The 20,807-nt window shown below is 40.2% G+C and overlaps 3 protein-coding genes across 4 annotated transcripts; 2 read left to right on the forward strand and 1 right to left on the reverse strand.

Annotated features, from left to right (window-relative positions):
• Positions 1-136: 136 nt before the first annotated feature.
• Positions 137-1,714, forward strand: LOC105225318 (dnaJ homolog subfamily C member 28). Of its 2 annotated transcripts, XM_049446680.1 has the most exons (4): positions 137-242; positions 302-339; positions 392-523; positions 589-1,714. In XM_049446680.1, exons 3-4 carry the CDS (start codon positions 419-421, stop codon positions 1,564-1,566), a joined length of 1,083 nt encoding a protein of 360 aa, XP_049302637.1. In that variant the 5' UTR covers positions 137-242; positions 302-339; positions 392-418; the 3' UTR covers positions 1,567-1,714. The 2 variants fall into 2 exon arrangements, with proteins under 2 accessions (XP_049302637.1, XP_011202019.2); XM_011203717.4 differs by having other exon boundaries at positions 185-339.
• LOC105225340 (trifunctional purine biosynthetic protein adenosine-3) lies at positions 1,696-17,492 on the reverse strand. Its single transcript, XM_049446660.1, has 9 exons — positions 16,543-17,492; positions 6,600-6,847; positions 5,434-6,083; positions 5,130-5,352; positions 4,842-5,013; positions 4,264-4,774; positions 3,388-4,206; positions 2,222-3,330; positions 1,696-2,155 (listed from the first exon to the last, which is right to left on the reverse strand). Exons 1-9 carry the CDS (start codon positions 16,735-16,737, stop codon positions 1,976-1,978), a joined length of 4,107 nt encoding a protein of 1,368 aa, XP_049302617.1. The 5' UTR covers positions 16,738-17,492; the 3' UTR covers positions 1,696-1,975.
• LOC105225319 (pupal cuticle protein) lies at positions 11,549-13,001 on the forward strand. The gene is made up of 2 exons (XM_011203718.4): positions 11,549-11,662; positions 11,797-13,001. Exons 1-2 carry the CDS (start codon positions 11,651-11,653, stop codon positions 12,463-12,465), a joined length of 681 nt encoding a protein of 226 aa, XP_011202020.2. The 5' UTR covers positions 11,549-11,650; the 3' UTR covers positions 12,466-13,001.
• Positions 17,493-20,807: the final 3,315 nt, after the last annotated feature.

Raw genomic sequence — 20,807 nt, forward strand, 5'->3', positions numbered from 1 at the left:
CAAAAAAAGGTTTTATTATTTATTTTACATTTACCTTACTTTACATCATAAATTAAAAATATGCAAAATTTGTAATAAAAACTTAATTCAAAATTAGTTAAAATGGAACAATATACCTTATTATATTAATTTCATATATGTCTCAAAGGCTACTCAGTGGGAACTTATTGCCAATCAGCTGTTTTTGTTTTGATTGCGACAAGTATAACGATGGATTCACTTAAATAACAACAAATGCTTTGGTAATAAACTTTTAAAAAACTCATTTGAAAAATATTAAATTAAAGCATATTATCCACAGAAATTAAAATATACTTCCCGTTTTAAACGCTGATACCTGTAAGTAAGATATGGCAATATTTGTGGTAAAAATAACAGCTTAGTTTCACAGGTTTTTTAACGTAATTCATTTGTTAAAATGTTGCTGAGAGGTAGACAAATTACACTACTATCTAGCCTATGTTGGCGCACCGCTGCCTCGCAATTTAGAGGAATGCATATTAAACGTGCGGAACTATACAAGGTAACTGGAGATTTTACTTATTCACTTTTCATGCATATGAGTATATAGCTTTTTTTTGTACACAGAAATGCTTTCGTATTCTGGGCGTTAATGAAGCAGCCGATCAGAACACTGTTCGTAATGCTTATATAGATCTGGTAAAGCGTGTACATCCCGACTCTGGCCTACCAGAAGCAAGTGCTGAACGTTTTCAAGAAGTAGATGAAGCATTCAAAATATTACAAGAAAAATTTGCCAAAAATAGACGCAATATACTTGAAGATGAGGAAGAGGAAGTATTTGATATAAAACATACAGCACCACAACATCGGCAATATCTAAGTTATGACGGCATTGGCGTTGGTAATCCTTTTCAGAGGCAAAAACAATACCAGCAGGTTAAAGCAATGAAAGCGCAGGAACGTGTGCTCAGCCATCGTATTGAAAAATCACAAGCCGGTGAACGCACAATTATGAAAAAAGGCACATTTTATAAGAATCATGCCATCAAAACAAAGTACGGTTTTGATCGTATATGTGAAGATCTCATACAAGAGGCTATGGCAAAGGGTGATTTTGACAATTTGAAGTGTGCTGGCAAACCTTTGAGTAGCGCGCAAACGCAAAATCCTTATTTGGATTTTACAACGCACAAGTTGAATAAAATTCTGCTCGATAACGGTTTCACACCTGAATGGATTACACTACAGCGCGATATACGCGAAGCAGTGGAAAAACTAAAGCAGGAGCTGCGTGCGGAACGTGCTTACTTTGGTGACTATCCGTTTGATGAAGAAGAGAATCGCGCTTGGCAAGCTGTTCTGCAGCGTTATAGCGATGATATCAAAGATATTAACAAGAATATAGATAAATATAATCTAATTGTGCCTATACTGCAAAATCAGCTTTTCCGGTTGAATATCGCAAAATTATCTGAACAAGTGATTAGTGATCCAGAGGCGCTCAAGCACTTTAAAAGACAAAAAGAACCGCCGAGTGAAACTGCGAGTACGGAAAATGCGGCTAAAAACGACATATTTTCGTTTTTTGGTTCACTTTTTTGAACATGTTAAAAAAAATTGTTTTATATTTGTTGAAGGCACACATTTTTTGTGTGTATATGTGATTTTAAGCCGCTGTAGGCTAGCGTGATATGTTAATATTGTTTGAATATTATAAATAAATTATATAAATAATATTTTCTTAATTAAATTTTTATTTTATCCTATTTTTACAAGTTTCATAAACTTTATTATACAAACTAATTTTTTTTATTATAAATGCTATCATTGTTTTTCACTGTGTTGGTGTACATATACAAAGATTTCACGAATTTCATTGTTTTAGTAGCAGTGTTGCAGATACCATGGCGCGTGTAGAAGTTGGCAAAACTTGTTTTCGAAGTATAATATGGCTATAAGAACTATTTCTATTACCCCCCAAAAAATTGTTACTGAAAATTAAAAATAAAAATCAGGAAAAAATCACTTTGCCATCTGCACTCAGTTTGACGGTTTCAGTGGCCAACAGGCGCAACGCTTTTGGGAAAGCAAAGTGCTCCGCCACATGTATGCGTTTTGTTAAACTTTCTTCAGTATCATTCGGCAGTATGGGCACGCTAGCTTGAACAATAATGCCACCGGTATCAACACCCTAGAAAGTGCGAAATGAAAATAGTGAACATGAAGCTAAATCAAATTATTTGCATATACCGCTTACCTCATCCACAAAGTGCACTGTACAGCCAGACTCCTTATCGCCAGCATCAAGCGCTTTCTGTTGTACTTTCAAACCGGGATGTTTAGGCAACAATGACGGATGTATATTCACCAAACGTCCCTTCCACTGACGTACAAACTGCTCACTCAATACACGCATAAATCCAGCCAAACACACCAAATCCACATTATGCTCCAACAATTTTTTACTCATCTCCGCGTCGAAGTCCTCGCGTTTTGCGTATTCTCTATGTGAGATGACCACGGAGGGTATGCCAGCTTTTTCCGCGCGCTCAAGACCTAACACACCCGCTTTATTCGATATTACCAAGACGATGTCGGCGTGCACACCTTGTGAGGTGTCGCGACAAGCGTCGATGAGCGCTTGCAGATTGCTGCCAGTACCGGAGATCAACACTGCTACCCGCTTACGTGGCTTACTTTGTAATTTCTGTGCGCGCTGCAAGCAACTTTGGAAATTTTCGACCACAACCTGTGGCGCTTCAGACTTGCTGCGCTTCACCACCACGCCGACCCGTGTCGCGCGCTCACGATATTGTAATTCTGCTAACACAGTCTGCTCATATTTCGGTGAAACCACTAAAATTACGCCAAGTCCACAGTTGTAGGTACGTTGCATTTCTTGTGGTGCTACATTACCGGTCGCAGCAAGCCAACCAAAGACGGGTGGTATATTCCATTGTTTCGCATCCAATTGCACAGCTAAGGTTTTGGGTAGTACACGTGGTATATTCTCCGTTAAACCACCGCCAGTAATATGCGCCAAGGCTTTGATATGACCCTGTTGCACGAGTGGTAACAGTGCCTTGACGTAAATGCGTGTGGGCGTAAGGAATTCCTCACCGAACGTGTTATGACTGAAAGGCGCTTTGTCTTGGAATGTAACGCCAGCTTGTTTCATAATAGCATGCACTAGACTGAAGCCATTGCTGTGCACACCGGAGGACGGCAGGCCGATAAGCACATCGCCCGCACGTATTTCATCAGTGCGCGGCAACAGGCGACTATATTCAGCAATGCCAAGTGAAAAACCGGCAAGATCGTACACATCGGACGCATAAAGCAGTGGTACCTCAGCAATGTGTGTCTCTAAAAAATAAAACAAATATAATTTCCACGGGATATGCGCTCCCTGCTTGTACTCACCCACTAAACTGCTGCCTGCTTGCGCCGCGCCTTCAATCACGCCGCCAGTTATCGAAGTTGCGGTTTCTTCCACCAAATCACCGCACGCATAATAGCTCGAGAAGGTCAGCGGTTCAGCGCCGTTGCACAATATGTCATTCACGCACATCGCCACCAAGTCAATGCCAACCGTACCATTGCGTTCGGTTTGTTGCGCGATTTTAATTTTAGTGCCCACACCATCAGTGCCAAGCACCAAAACAGGGTCCTTGTATGTCTTTGGTACGCCCATCAAACGTCTGCCCAGTTTTGTGGTTAAAGTTTCATTGCGTTGCTGCGTCAAAGCGCCATCGCATAGCTCCAAAGCCAAGTCACGTTCATGCGGCTCATCCAAGGTACGCATATTCCTCTCAGATAGACCGCCAAAACGTTCGATGGATTTTTCCAAACCCTCTATAAAGTTGCGCACTTCAATTTGATGTTCTTGGTGGCACGAGTGCATTTTACGTTTCAACACACCGAACACCTTAGCGCCGGAGCCAAGCAGTCGCTTCCAAACAGTGCACCGCTTTGGCACAATCATAACAAGCCCAATACCACAATTCAGATTGTCCAAAAGTGTTTGTGGAGTCAAGCGTAACCGGCCCACTAACCAGCCATAAATTGCTGGAATCTTGAGATCACCAAAGTCGAGCGATATCTCATGATCTGGCGGTATAATGCGCTGTACATCTGGCAGCAAACCTGTGGTTATATGCGAAATAGCTTTGACATCGCATTCGCGTAAGAGCGCGAGCACCTCTTTCACATAGATACGGGAGGGTTCGCACAGCTGCTGACCTGTGTAAAAACAGCTATACTAAGTTTTAATCCTTCAAGAGAGTTCAAATATTTTACCTAACGTTTTAGTCTCATCACCAAATTCGCACTTAACGGTCAAGTCAATATCAGCCATCTCAAGTTGTTTTAATAGCGCATGGAAACCAGCACAATGCAGTCCGTTTGCTGGAAGCGATATCAGTAAGTCTCCCTCCTCGTATTGCTGGAATTTCGGCAATTCCTTGCCAGCCTCAAGTATACCCACGCTATAGCCGGCGATATCATATTTACCGACCTCGTAGACCGTGGGCATTTCAGCGGTTTCACCACCCAAAAGCGCACAACCCGCCTCACGACAGCCGTCGGAAATACCCTTTACAATTTGTGCAGCAATCGGCACTTGTAGCTTGCCACAAGCTATGTAGTCCAAGAAGGCAACTGGCTCAGCGCCAGACTCGAGCACATCATTGACGCACATAGCGAGCAGATCGTAACCGATACTTTCGTACATCTCGTGTTCGAGTGCGAGTTTTATCTTGGTGCCCACACCATTAATGGCTTCACAGATCACAGGATTTTTGTAATTTAGCTGTGTTGGGAAAAAATATTGAAGATTTATGGTTCATTTGAAAAGAGCACGAAAATGTTTTGCTCACCTCATTCAAGCGGAATAAGCCACCGAATCCACCCAAACCGCCCACAACACCGGGTCTTTGCGTACCACGCGACAACGGTTTTATGCGTTGCACCAGATCATCGCCCGCATCTATGTCAACACCGCTATCCTTGTAGGAGAGCGCTTTGAATGTCGGAACGAACGTCTTTAGCCTGCCAAGTAATTGAAACACCATTAGTTTGATTTTTTTGTGCATAATATTCGTACAAAAGATTTATTAAATTTGACACTTCATGTATGTAAGGAATGTGTAAAGCCAAATAATTACATTTTGAATGCTTTCTCCGCAATATCAGTACGAAATTGTGCGCCAGCGCCCGAAAATGTGATGCCCTGACATATCTTGGTAGCGTCAGCCGCCGCTTGGCGCAAATCTTCACGCAGCGCTACGGCTATCAGCACACGGCCACCATTGGTTAGATGCTGGCCAGCCTTGTTGACCGCTACGCCGCTATGAAAGATCAACTCATCAGCCGTATTCGGTGGCATGCCTGTTTGGATGACAAGTACAAAAGAAAAGAAAGAAAATATTATAAATTTAATACTTCGAAATAACGACTTGGATTATGTACCCTCGATTATGCAGCCCTTTGTCGAAGTCTCTGGATAGCCAGCACTGGCCATGACCACACCAACGGCACTGACATCCTCACGCCACTGCAGTTGTATTTCCTTTAGGCGATTCTCACAACAAGCGCTCATTACGGCATACAAATCAGTCTCGAGTAATGGCAATATGACTTGCGTTTCCGGATCACCAAAGCGACAATTGAACTCCAACACCTTAGGACCATCAACGGTCAACATTAATCCCGCATAGAGTACACCACAATAGTGTATACCCTCTTGGCGTAAAGCGTCTACGGCTTTCTGCAGTATAGCTCTATTAATGCGTTCCAAATCGGCGGGCGGTATTAACGGACATGGGCAGTATGCGCCCATGCCACCGGTATTCGGTCCCTCATCACCTTCGCGCAGCCGCTTGTGATCCTGCGCGGGCAACATAGCCTGAGCATGTTGTGTATCGACAAATGCGAGCACGGACACTTCCTCGCCGACGAGTAATTCTTCTATGACGACGGTTTCGCCAGCATTACCGTATTTGCGTTGTCCAAGTATCTCATCGACAGCTTGACAGGCCTCAACGGTATCTGCTGCAACCACGACACCTTTGCCGGCGGCCAAACCGGCAGCTTTGACGACGAGCGCTTTGTAGGGGGCGCTGAAATTGAAGGAGAAAAATAGGCGCTATTTGAATGAAAAAGTCAAATCCATAGAATCTTCGGTAACCAAAAACGTGCGATGATATGAACAGGGACATGATAAGGAAGATTAAAAAGGTATGGAATGATTCACCGAAGTGTACCCGAGAGAAGGCGTACTCACTGGTCACTGTCTGGTGGCACCAGCAAAAAGAATGTAGCATCTTATGAAACACTTGAAGAAGTATTGTTAATGAGGCCATATAACCCTCAACTGATATCGCTAAGGATCTAAAGTGGTTTATGGAAGGCTTATTAGCCTTTCAAAATAAACTAAGGGAACCTAAATGCAAATCAGGTACCCGCTTAGCTGAGATAGATCCTCGGATCCCAATATAGTATATGCTATTTTTCCGGTCATTAAATACTATACTACAAAATTTTTAATTTTCAAGCTTATCTCTACAGATATTGACGGAGCTCAATAGCCTTAGGAAACCACCAAAATTATAATTCTAAATCGTTTCTTTACCCACCTATTTATAAACTCCTTGGCCTGATTCACGTCGGTAAATGACGCATATCGTGCAGTCGGTATACTATGCCGCAACATAAAGTCCTTGGCCCACTTTTTGTCCGACTCAATTTGGGCGCCCTTCTTATTGGGACCAAAACAACGTACACCAGCCTTATTGAGAGCATCGCCCAACCCATTGGCTAAGGGGTCTTCAGGACCAACAATGACCAAATCTATTGATTGCTTCTTGCACCAGCTGGCGATGCTCTGAAAAATAAAAGGAAAGTTTAACAAGAATTCAAACATATTTATACATATAAAGAAGTAATGGGGGTTTCAATAAGGATGCTACAAAAGTATACCGATAGGGACAGTAAACTCTTTTGACATTTCACTTCAGTAAGGTATTTCATCATGGAGAGATATACGATACAACAATGAGTCGAAATTACTAAAATTGACTACCGAAATTTGGAGTAGGGGCCTTAACTTTAAGAATGCTACCTCCAATTTATGGTCGTCATAATCGTCCTGTTAGATCCTATAATTAAGCGTCTAGTGAAAAAATTCTAATCCACAGGCACAGTACAAAATGTTCCCGTGTCAGTGAGACAAAAAAGGGCCCGTGTATTGTCGAGAACATTGCTGTCGCTAGCGCATCAATTGAGGAAGACCCGAATCAGCCTCTCACACATCGTTTTCAAGTGTTGGGCATCTTTATGACGTCGTTGTGGCGAATTTTGCGAAAAGATCTTGATTTACATCTTACTTCCTTACCAGATCAAAATGACGCAAGAACTGAAGCCGCTTGAGCACCAGAATCGTCGCATGTTCGTGAATTGAGCTGACCAATAACATGAAAACGATCCGGATTTTTATCGCAAGATCATCTTCAGCGATGAGGCTCATTTCTGACTGAATGGCTTCATCAATAAGAGCAAAATATGCGTTATTGGTCAGGCACCAACCACACGTACCCCATGAGTCACCATTGCATTCCGAAAAAAATTACAGTTTGGTGCGGTTTATGGGCCGGCGGCGTCATTGGGCCGTACTTCTTCCGTGATGATCAAGACCGGCACGTTACTGTGAATGGGAATCGCTACCGCTCAATGATAACCGAATATTTTTGGCCCGAATTGGATGATATGGACTTGAACAATATGTGGTTCCAACAGGACGGCGCCACAAGCCACACAGCGAATGTCATTGAATTTATTGAAAACCAAGTGCGGTGAACGTGTTATTTCACGAAATGATCTAGTCAAGTGGCCGTCTCGGTCGCTAGACTATTTCCTGTGAGGTTAGGTCTCTGCCAGCGACGATTGATCAACTTCGTACGAATTTCGAACGTGAAATTGCAGCAGTATCGCCCGACTTATGCTTGAAAACTATCGAAAATTGGGTTCTGGACTTCTACACGCGTGCCCGTGGCGGTCATGCGAAAGAAATCGAGTTCCATAAAGCATTTCATTGATATCCCAAACTGTTTTTTTAGCGGTCTTATTAAAAAAAACCGTTATATGGATTGATATGAGTTCAGATCTAAAATAACGGTAATCAAATGACGTGAGCGTGTGTGACTGTGTGAACTGTCTCACTTTGATAACAATTGCTCGCCAAGGTCAAGTGCGTGGCGTTCCCAGCACATAAATTTCTTAGTGGGAAAAAATATTTTATGACAAAGGTCAATCAACTACTTCCTACAAGTTATCTCTGTAAAATATATTGTACTATATATCAACGCTGAGCTCGATGAATAATAATAATAAATAATACAAGAAATGCTAATTTTAGTTTGTAGTTTTGACTAATGTTTGCGGTCATTTTTTCTGACACCTCCAGTCGGAGTTAAAATTTATGCGGCGAAAATTTGTGAATTTATTAATGAACACTTCTCAAAAAGATGGAAAAATTATTAATTTTTGATCACAAATGTTGTAATATGGGATTTTATTGTAGTATTAAAGAATTATTATTTTTTAATGTTATTCTATAGATACTAATATGTATATAAATTATGCAACTAGTTTCTGGAAAATGACGCAAAAGAAAAGAATGTTTAGGTGCGAAAATAGTTAACTACACAAATGACCAAAGACGGATTCAAATGCTGTGCCATTTCGACTATTTTCATTTAAATTTGTCGACTGATTTATTTCAGCAATGGCTTATTAACCCACGCCTAATAAAATGCCACTTTATCTTTATTTAGAACTAGTTTAATTTAATCTACGAGTGAGAATTTGTGAGAAATGAAATGCAAGATTCAAAAAAGAAAGAAAAAACCACACACACAACTGGCCAATAAATATTTTATTTCAAAACTGAGACTAAAAATTTCCATTATAGAAATATAAAGGTTGACTTTTTTTTAGAAATATTCAAGAATAATTGCAAATGACCCCGGCGACTGGCTCAAACAAATTAAATCGTATAAACTTTATTTCCGAACACTTTTTCACCAATCAGAGCTGCAACAGTAACGTGAAGGATATATTCTTCCAAGGCCATTAGCGGCTACCCGTAACTCCACAAAAACAAGCCAGCAGTGTTAAATCACATAAACTTGGAGCCCAAGAAACTGGCTAGATAATGTTTCGTTGGCTATAACACATGTACCGCCGTCTTGTTGAAACCAAAGGTCATCCACATCAACATACTCTAATTCAGGCACGAAAAAGTCATTATTACCATTATTTTGGTAATAAATTTACAGTTTTACACGATTTGCAAACATTGTTCCGGATTAATTCCGTTCATTCTGAAATGACAAGCCAAACTGAGTATATGTAAATCAAGTAACAACTGTCAAAAACGCCAAGACCAAGTATTGCCTCATTGAAAGCCACGCGTCAAAAAAAAACGCCCGTTATATTGCTTTATTCTCTTTACTTTTTTCGTTATAATTATATATTATTCTATGTTATTCTAATGTTTCTCCCCTTTTCAAATTTACTAAGATAAAATAAAAATATTTCTTTCTGATGTAGATTAGCAAAGAAATAATCTTTACGCGGTTACAAAGCCTGTTCTATTCAACCGTCAGCATCACCGACGCGTCGGCGCACCCTTTCGAGAGGCACAAGCTCCCGATTATGGTCGGATAAACCCTATTAGCTATCGTCTTAGATGGAATGGCAGCCTTACAACATGAGATAGAACAAGCTGCTACGTGGCTGAAGTTCGGCCTCGTCGAAGTAGGGCTGACAACACACTCGACGGCAATTAATTGTCATGAAAGCAACCAAATGTCAAAGCTTACATGGAGCTGTAACGCCAAAAGATTATGATTCGCTCGATGGTTGGACAGATTCAACGTTTTATTCATAAAACCACATCCCTTTTCATCAACCGTAGCCGATATTCGGTTTCTCTTAACTTTGAGAAAAATTTTCTTCTCAAATTAATTAATATTTTAAATGATCCACTGAATATGGACTGTCGAAGAATGGTATTGCTTAATATAACACTTATCATATATCCAAATAATAATGAGGTTTCTTCAAAAGAGGGGTCTCTCGACCGAGGCTGTTGTTTCCTTTTCATTGGAAGCGTTTTTTACATGGCGGGTCCCAAGCCCAGCGCACAACCCTGGAGAGCGATGGTTCGGAAGTGAATGGCACTCAGTGAACTTTCCTCACTTGCGTGAACTTCTAAACATGACTCCATCGTCCGAATGGACGAAAAGACTCCAGATCTGAAAGCATTGGACGCAGTACCCGCCGGGGGAAGAAAAGGAAGAAAGAAGGCATCCACTGCGTCGGAAAGACATAGTGGAGAAGGACATGGCTTCACTGGGAATCTCCAATTGTCGCCAAGCGGGAAGAACGACTGACACGCTGCTGTAAGTACGACTATAACCGGGTAAGCGCTGATTAAATCTTATCCACTAACTCAGTGGATTTGATTAAATACCTAACTTTTTTATATCCCAGCTGCTTAAAGTCTATTAATTTGGAATATTGGCAGCCAAAGGCTTAGCATTTGTAAAGGTAACGTTCCAGCGTCTCATCATCCTCCGTGCTTTCTGCTATCTTCACTTCAGGCAGTTTCTAAGGATGGAACGACCTTAGACGTCCTTAAAAGTCCAAGGAGTTATAGCTACGAAAAAAAGGGGAAGCTCCCTCGGATATATCATAATAAACCAAAGATTGATAAAAAAATAAAACATAACAAAAGTGTCACAATATCTTAAAAAAAATTTAAAAAATCAGAATCAACCTTTTCTTAGTGGGTTGCCTATGAAACTAATAGTTATAACATGATTATATAATATTTAGAAAAACAAGCCGACATTGACTGACATTGACTTAGTTTATAGAGCGAAAATGAAGAAGATCAAAGCCAACATCGACAGCATTCACAGCAACAACACACCACACCATCAACGCCAAAACTGACAACAACATGACAACTTCCGAAATAGGCTAATTTCATTTACGCAGATGGCCAAGACCAGTGCAGAACGACATAGCTATCAGGCATAAATCAACAAACATCGAAAAATATGTTGTGCATTGTTTGACCGCGGACACACACCCCGCAAAAGCTTGTGAATTTGTTTTAACACTGATGAAGTTGTTTGTTGCTAATGCGCAGCGCTGACGAGATAGATCGGCCAACTATTTTACTGCTGCATTATATGCAAATTTCGTCTCCACTTATTGCTTCGTGTAAAACACGAAATTTAAAATAGTTTTTCCACAAAAGCGCGGTGATCGAGCGCAACTTGGATTTACTCTATATTTGTCAGTTAGTTTGAACTATAAAAAAGTGATGCGCTAGCGCGGCTGCGACGTTGTACCCACGCGGTCGATTCTTGTTATTGGTACAAACCGTCAGCTAGCCAGCCAGCGAGTGAGAAGAATGTTTTAATTTATTGAAGCTATTAATGTGCGGAAAAAGACAACAACCAGCGGTCTGGTGCTTCGAAAATGGTAATGTGACGGACTAAACCGAGCTGGTCGATATAAAAAGCTTTGGAGGCCGGCTAAGAGCAACAGTTACACTTTTGACTTGGCGGATCACGCAGCATACGGATTAACTGTGAACAGTGAATAACAGAAAATGAAGCTAATTGTAAGGAAAACCCACTTTTATATAAAATCAAAATCAAAATCAATTTGATAATAAAAATTTCTTAGAAAGTGTTAAAAATGTCGCAAAAATTTCACCTTTCTCCCGCTTTTGCATTATTCAATTCTATTTCGTAGTGTTTTTTATTGATCGGCATTTGGGTTGCGGTCGCGCAGGCACGTAGTGACAAATATTTTGGTGGGAAATACCATGCGCCAACAAAAGCAGCAACAACACGTCAGCAAACAACAAAACCAACAACCAGCAAAGTGAACTTCCCACAGCGACAAACAACAGCCGCTTACAAACATCCGAACAACATTACGGCCGGCCGACGCAGTGATGCTGGACCAAAAGTGCCGATCTTGCGTAACGATCAGGAAATGAAAAAAGACGGCCGCTATCACTATCAATACGAAACGGGCAATGGCATTAGTGGCATGGAACAGGGCACTGCTGGTGTTGCAATCAAAGGTGCCTCCAGCTATGTCTCACCCGAAGGTGTGGCAATCAAGCTGTCCTACACGGCGGATGAAACCGGCTATCATCCGGTGGGCGATCACATACCCAAGACACCCGACTATGTGCTGCGCGCACTCGAATATATACGTACACACCCCTTCAAGGTGATAAAGGCCGGCGAATTGCGCCCACGTCTGTCCACTGAGATTGCGCCACCATTACTTACCCCCAACAATTCGCGAAATTTCAACTACAAGACGAGCAGCTTCAACAGCAAGAGCGTTGCGACGAAACGTCCGAGTCAAAGGAATGCTAGACGCAATGATGTGCGGCGCCGTTTTTGAAGTGTGTCTGTTTTACGTATGTTGTAAAATGGTTCACACCCTCTGTTGTGGCGTAGATAAGAAGAAAATGTATTCTAATTTATTTATAAAGAATTTAACGAATTCCATGCACATTATTTAGCTGACGGACCGACGCACCGACGCACTCATTCATAGTTAATTACATTCGCACGAATACAACACTGTTATATATATAAAAAATGCAAACTGGTTAAATAAAATAGTTTAATTTCAACACTTTTTCCAAATAGTTGCGATTTTAGGATTGGAACGAGTTTTCAACGGCATGCAAGTCCTAAACCGTCAAAGGGTCACTGTCCAACTTGCCGCAATTAGTGGACTAAACACAGTTGAGCAGCAAAATCTTTAAGTATACCCGCTCTGAGAGCTTAAAGCTTAGTCTTCAATATTTCAGAAATCGTAAAAATGCACAGGTCTAAACCGTCAATGAGTGTACATCACTGCCAGACTTACCTTTCTCGCAATTAGTGAGCTAAACACAGATGAGAAGCAGAGGCTTTAAGTATATCCACTCTGAGAGCTTTAAGCTTAGTCTTTACTCTTTCAGTGATCGTAAAGATTTATAGGTTAGGATGATGGCTGATCCAATGATCCTACTTAGACAGCTAAAAGTAGTCCTTTGTGATGCCATAAAGATAAAACTCTTGTACTTAGAACTTAGAACTTTTAGAAAAATCAGCAAAGCGCCATGAGACCAATCAAATTTTTTTCGGCCGCTTAATTTCCATCCCCATCAGTTCTGTGGGTCATCTGAAAGTGTGAACTTCAGAGTGTTCTGTCTTGAATTCGCAAATTCAGGACAATCAAGAAAGAAGTATTGAGAGGAATCCTACTCCCCTTTTTCTATACAGTTTTTGTAAATGGCGTCTGGTAAGATTCCCAGCCTTATAGCATGGACGCCAATAGGGAAATGGCCTATTAAAATCGCCACAATCAGAAAAAGGCTACCCTCACTGAGGACAAAGAGATCCCTTCATCTCTTGCGATCGATCTTGGGACGAAAGGCTTTTGCGACAGCGCATGAACCGATGGCAGCCCAGCGCTGGTCAAGTTAACGCGAAGCCCATCTATCCAGTAGTAGAACACACGAGGAGAGAAGAGCACCGACTCGTTCCTATTCTACTGATGACGGAGGTACCCTAGCCCTTGCCAGGCTTATAACTATATATAATATAAATGTCGGTTGAAGAAATTATTTATAATGAAAAAGACATTGAACCTCTGGAGATGGGCTTAGAAGCTTTAAAAATTAATTTAGGAGGTTTACAGCGATCTACGGGTATGAAAAAGACATGAAGTTCTTGGCGACAAATTGCAATAGCTGGGTCTCGAAGACTGTTTAATATAGGGTTTTAAAACTTTCTGAAGAAAAAAAAAACAAGTCAAAAGTTAAGTTCCTACAATCAAATTCTAATAAGAAGACACCATAAATTGTGTTTCCCAATACATATATACAAGATTACCGCCACAATCCATATTAAAGAAAGATAAAGAGGGTAGAGGGTACAAGACAAAACCATAATTTATTTTCGTTGACAATCCTTTAGAGGCCGCTTTCCCAGCTTTGCCTGCAACCATTTCACGTAACCGTTATCGCAAAACCTTTGCATTTGTCAGTGATAACTAAACACATTAATTTTGTTTGCATAGACAACTTGTAGAAGATTGTTCTCAAAGATGTCAGCGTTATCGCTAAAAGTTTGTATTGAGATTTAGACTCTATAATTAAATACTTGAAGTGACTCTCCACTGGCACATGCCTCTACAATAGTGTAAAACTATTTCCTATTTATACAAGTATGTATGTATGTTTGAAATTTTAAAAATATATTTTAAGTATTGATATATGATGTATTACATATATACAAGTACATATAATCATTGGAAACCATAAATATAGAATTACGTGCTCACTTAGGCTTTTATTATATTGGGTCGTTCACTAACTAATTTCGTTTGATGGCAACAGCTGATCTTATTGAATTTTTTCGCAGCCAACTTCACACTTGAACGCTTTATCGTTATACATATATTTTAACAGCTGAAATAGTAAGGCTTGTTTATTAAAAATGTCCTAAGTTTTTTAGGATTACTTTTGATTTGGTACCCTATCGAAGACGGAAGGCCGAAACAGCATTTTCGGAATTGCTAGCGTCAAAAAGTGGGTTATTTACCTGAATTAAAGCGCAAGATCTCATAGTCTAAAAGGATGAACCAGCTCAAATCACTTCAAGACCGATAGTTACCCAAAAAAAGATTATGTTGTCTGTTTTTTTATGTACTACTACACCCACCATATTCGCAAGATTTGGCACCTTCAGAATATTACTTATTCCGGTCTTTGCAACATTTTTTAGATGAGAGAACGTTCACCACAAATCATGACATCAAAAACCACTTGGGCCCAGTTTTTTGGCTACAATTATCAAACATTTTATAAGCATGGTATCAATGTCTTGACCGAAAGATGGTAAAAGGTATTAGATCAAATTGGAGAGTATCTAGAAAACCGGGTTTATAGTAGAGATGATCAGGAGTATAACCAAAGGTAAAGTGCCTAAAATAAATACAGAGTTTTCTTGAAGTTTTTGAAACTGGTAATACCTTCCACTCTTAAGCTGAACTTGTTTCGGTACGCACTAAAATCAAACAGAGCCGTACCTAAAATCAAATGAAATACAGCTGTCATATCTTAAAGAAATATACTTGTGAAGTAAGCTCTCCTGTGTGAAGCATAGATTTCTAGGGTTCTACAGTCAGATCCAAAAGTTAGAACTTCAGTTAAAAGCTCGTCGCCGATTTCAACTGAAATTACAGATATCTCAGCACTGAAAGAATACAGTTCAACCCTCAAACATACATATGTACCAAAAATGGTCTAAGCTAAGCTGAAATTTCTGATGAGGGTTACAATGGAAGAATAATGAACCAGCCGTCTCAATTTCTCAAAAAATTTTCCAGCGATTCAAATTATATTCTCAACGGAACTGAAACACGTAGGGACAGGTCGAAATATACTGAACTACGTATCTACGATCCCGAAGAACTCTTCACACATCGCTATAATAACGAGCTCTTTAGTGATTGTGATGGAAGAATAAGGTTTGTATATCCTGAACAGGTAATCGTTTCACCGTTTTTGAGATATCGATCTGAAATTGTACAACCTTTTCTCGCCAAGAAGTTGGAATCGCCGATATAGAGTCTCCATAGGATATGAATGTCATACCATACAAACTGCACGATCGAAATCAGTAGTATGGAAAGCAGTATGGAAAACTTTTTAATGTGACGACTTTTGTTCATATCGGACTACTATATCATATAGCTGCCATTTAAAGTAACCAATCGAAATGAAGGTATTGGATGAAAAACATTATTATTTGACGAGAGATCATCACGGATTTTAAAATGAGTTATTTTCTAAGACAACGATGCATTCTCTAAAGAAATTGTTTAGATCAGATCATATATACTATATATAGCTGTCATACAAACTGAACGATCGGAATGAAGTTCTTGTAGGGAAAACTTTCTTATTTGAGGAGTTTTTTTAATGAAATTTGGCATGGATTATTACTCAAATTAACGGTATAATTTCTGAACTTTTTTTTTTAGATCGGACAACTATAACGTAGAGCTGTCATACAAGATAAACAAACAAATCAAGTTCTTTACTTGTGAAGGGTATTATATCTTAAATACGTTCTTTTCAGGTTTTATACACAAAACTCATCGCGCTCGCAATTAGGAGACGCTGAATCACAACACAAGCGGATTTTAATATTTTTTCTTTAACTCGCCGACTCTTCAAGAAACACCTTTTATTCCGCCATTAGAATGCTCTGCAAAAGTTCCATAACGTTATGCGCACTAACTTAGTAAAACAAATATGAAACCGGCGAAACGCTAACCAAAACGCGACGATACACACACAAACAAAACATTTGAGTACGAGCGCCAACAACGCCAAAACGACCAACAGCGCCATGTGTTCATATTTAATTACCTTTATATACCTACTACTATCTAAAGTGCACTGCGTTATAAACATACCTGGAAATCTTTGGCGTTTACATCACTCAGATTGGAGCACTTGGGCACTTGAGCAATGCCATGGCTGCCGGGCAATGCGTAGATTTTGACCACCTGCTCGCTCTGCGACAGCTTCCAGCAAATCGCGTGCTCGCGCCCACCGCTGCCCACCACCAGCAGCTGCTTCCCGCCAACAAGCGTTGCTTTCGAAGACATCTTCCTGCGCGTTGCTACAGAAAAACTTTAACTTTTCGCTAAATGACGTTGATTTAACACTAGCGAGCCAAAATATTTGACACTTCCGCTACGCGTACGTTAATTGAAATTGATTTTCACAAAACGCCAAACGCGAGACACAATGCGAAAGCGAAATATCGTGAAATTTGCGCCTTTCCGCTTGACTTTTTAAATAAATCAATAATGTCACCGAGCGCTAAGTAAAACTCTGGTACTACTGGTACGCACTAAGCACGCCGCGCAACATTTGTATGTCCATAAATATTCGGTAACCGCACTCTCGTTAGTCTGTCTATATGTATTGTATTGAACTGGTATATAGTATGGTAGATAGCGTGTGTGCTTGCGGCGCTGCCTGACAAAATGTGATCGTGCGTTGTGTAGTCTCGCTCGTCGAGAACCCACGTGTTTCTGCGATAGGTACACAGTTTATATAGTGTGTATCACGTTTTTGTTGTTATATTGCTTTTTATTAGAGTCACCAAAACGCAAGGTTTTGTCCGCTGGAAATGCAATGCAAGTTTCGTAAAGTTAAACAACTTTAAACCTGATAGCTTCGGTATTTTGTGGATCGTAGCGGTGTAATATAGAGTAGATAGCCGCAAATATTTAGTATTTAGTATATGTCGAATAAAGTTTCATATACAGATATGTATGTTTAGTGTGTAGTACAAGTTAGAGCGCCACCGAGAACCAGAACCGATGCCAACGGTTGGCAAATGAACACTGAAATTTCTACGCTTAGTCGTCGTCGTCGTCATCGTCGTCGTCGTTAAGCCACCACATAAAAAGGGATGATGGAGAAGTGATAATGGATGACTGTAGCATGTTGATCGCTTATTAGGCGCACGACTGTCGAATCGACTGCCGTTAAGTTGACTCTGTATTTACTTTCACACACAAATTTCTTATTATTTGTACACGTTTTTTAGTGTGCGTGTTTGTAAGTAAACTTTCCGCTTCATATATGCTGCCGGCTGCCGTACTCAGTCCATTGATTGCTTGACGGTGTTGTATGACACCCCTCCAAGGCCTCAGCCGTCGATCAAGCAACGCTCACAGTTAGGCGCTATTTACCCAGCGCAATCAGCCTGTGTTGGTATTCAAATGTATTCAATGCGAGCAATTGATAAGAACGCTTGACGGTAATCACTAAGCGCAAAATTATTTACAAGGTTTCGGCATACACAAATGCCAAACATTTCTCTAAGCAAATATTTGCGTAGATATTACAAGCATCTCTGTTATATACATATTGTGACAAAAAAGTGCCCGGAAATTGTAATAAAACGGAAAATATTGGGGAGTCTAAAAAGTATTTTCGTATTTTGTCAATAGAAGTCGTTGCGGTCGTATATTTCGAGGGTGAATTACGACGACGATTTTTCCAGTCTTCAAAGCACTTTTCATAAGTACGTCTTGGTATGCCCTGAACTGCTTCGGTGAATTTTGTTTTATCTCTTCGATCGACTGAAAACGAGTTCCACGTAGCGGAAATTCCAGTTTGAGGAACAACACGGAATCAATTCTAGTGAATACGGTAGTTGATCGCTGGTATTCATTGCGTTTCTGACTTTAAATTCGGTCACAATCGAGGCTCGATACGATGGTGCATAATCGTCGCGTAAAATCCATGAATTGTTCTTTCACAACTCCGGCCGTTTTCGACGGATGTTCACGCCTCAATACGGACGAAAACACTCCAGCTCTGAAAATATTCGACACAGTAACCGCCACGGGAACCCGAGGAAGACCCCACTTCGTTGGAAAGACTAGGTGGAGAAGGACCTGGCTTCCCTTGGAACCTCCAATTGGTGCCACTTTGCGAAAAAAAGAAGAAACGACTGCCGCGCTCGGCCATAACCGTGTAACGGCAGTAAAAAAGATTTCCTAAAGACATGTCTTTAACGATCTCTCGACCGTCTTTGAAGGCTTTGTACAACTAATAGGGTTGTGTTTTTAATAAAATAAAATCACCGTAAGCCTTTTCCAACATTCGCAACGATTCCTCTCCCGAAATTCGGTTAGAAATACAAAATTTAAGAAAAAGTCTTTATTCGATATTTTTATCCTTTGTAAAAATCGCAAAGCACTACTAAGGTATACCGATTTTAGCAGCTGCTGTAAATTACAATTTCCGGCTGCTTTTTTGTCACAATGTACATACATACAATGTGTGTAGTTAAACAAATTATAATATTTATTAAAACAATTGCGTCCGATATTTGCGCCAACACCGATGGGGCTTCATATTGATCCGTTGCCAGCGAACGCCGATCGCAGACGCCACAGTCAACGATATACATAGATACAGAGTGCGTGTGTGTGAGCGTGTTGGAGCTATGTAGTTCAAGTGCGCCTACGCGTCTAACATTGTCCAGCAGGCGCGCCAGCAAGCACTTCAGCAGTGTGTATGTGACCAGCAGTCGATTGCTGCTGCGTTCGAAGCCGCAACTTTGAGAAAAAGATACGTAACTGCAGTCTGACAAGTTTCACGCGAGCGCGAACCGATCTGACAGCAAATAACGTTTATTAAAATAATCCAAAAAGGATAAGAAACCCACAAAAACTTGATGGGCCCTTCGTTGAACGTTAAATTAGACGAAAAGTGCGTCCAAAGAACTGCCAAACCCTGCTATCGCTAGTATTTCTTTCTTAGCCGCAAAACTATACAGAATACTTGAATAATTATAATTTTAGCGATTTTGATTACGATTTGCCTTTTCAAATATGTTGCTAAGAATAAATATTACTTATGTACAAAAATATATTTATTTATACAAAATCAGCAATGAGCTCTAAGTAGTACTCGAATACGTGTTATTATTTTCTAATTAGTGAGCTTAACAAGCTTTTCAGCCAAATTGTTATTGTAATATTTGTAAGTACCTATGACGCGAATGGTTTAAGGTATTGGAAACACGTTTGCGATTTGGATAACTTGCGACGTTAAGGGCTTTTTGCTTCTTTATTCTCTGCTCTTATCTAAGCTAACATCTATTTCTGGCTTGATCGACCGATCTTGATGCTGATCGATGTCCAAATGACCTTACTAACAAAAGTATGGTCTAACAGCATCTATCGAAATATTTGAGCAAAATCACGTCATCCGTGGTGTATTTTTGAAAAATCAGTTAGAGATCTTTGAAAGCCAAAAATCAGAGATCTCCAACTGATTTTTACAACAATACACCAGGGATGACGTGATTTTGTTAGCTCGGGGCTGCCATGTTTGTTTACGGAGTTGTGTCAAATTTTTTCAGTGTGACGTAAGGTTCGATCATGTCACGTTTCACCCTGATACAATGCTTGGAGAATGCACACAAATTCACGTTTCATGGAAACTTTCAAAAATTCACTTTCATCATCTGCTCAGACGAAGCACATTTCTGGCTTAATGGCTTCGGCAACGAACATAATTGTCTTTCGTTCCGACTTTTCCCCCCAAAATTTGACGAGATCGACGTTGACGAACTCTATTTCCAACAAGACAAAGCGCCACCTCATGTTTCACTTCTAGACTTGAACACATTGCGCGAAAAGTTTGGCGACTCCTTTGTTTCAAGAAATTACCTAGTCAAATTACCGCCAAGATCAGGCAATTTAAAGCCTTTTGATAATATTCTCTGGTAGTACATAAGTTACATCAAAGGCTTATGCCAATTAACTTGCACCGCTCGAGGAGCTCGAGGACAACATACAGCGCAATATAGCCGAAATCCTGCGCCGGCATAAAAAAATTCAGTCCCTTTCTTCTATGTTAAGAAACTCGTAAATGTTCTCTTTATTCTATAGAACAATGTAGACAGACATGCCTCTGAACTTCCTTTATCGCATATTTTCTCGAAAAAGACTACTGTTATTTCCATTGTCATACGCTAACGATGTAATGAGATAAGAAGAGTTTAACACCTGTGTTAATACTCACGCAGAAAACAATTCTAAAGGTTCTAATGCTCCTACCGTTTGCTAGGTTTAGATTCAACGCCTTACTTTTTCATTGATTTGACTTGGTTTCGGTTCTATGTTATATCCTGTTCTATTTTCAT

The sequence above is a fragment of the Bactrocera dorsalis genome, chromosome 1 (assembly GCF_023373825.1).
Source record: "Bactrocera dorsalis isolate Fly_Bdor chromosome 1, ASM2337382v1, whole genome shotgun sequence".
NCBI lineage: Eukaryota > Metazoa > Arthropoda > Insecta > Diptera > Tephritidae > Bactrocera > Bactrocera dorsalis.

What these genes read in the sequence shown, in the direction of transcription:
- LOC105225318 (XM_049446680.1), top strand. Translation starts at nt 419, where the DNA reads ATGTTGCTGAGAGGTAGACAAATTACACTACTATCTAGCCTATGTTGG. An exon ending in AACGTGCGGAACTATACAAG is followed by an intron (nt 524 to 588) that starts GTAACTGGAGAT and finishes TTTTGTACACAG; the next exon opens with AAATGCTTTCGTATTCTGGG.
- LOC105225340 (XM_049446660.1), bottom strand. Translation starts at nt 16,737, where the DNA reads ATGTCTTCGAAAGCAACGCTTGTTGGCGGGAAGCAGCTGCTGGTGGTG. An exon ending in GCTTATTCCGCTTGAATGAG is followed by an intron (nt 4,775 to 4,841) that starts GTGAGCAAAACA and finishes TTCCCAACACAG; the next exon opens with CTAAATTACAAAAATCCTGT. An exon ending in AGCAGGCAGCAGTTTAGTGG is followed by an intron (nt 3,331 to 3,387) that starts GTGAGTACAAGC and finishes TTTATTTTTTAG; the next exon opens with AGACACACATTGCTGAGGTA.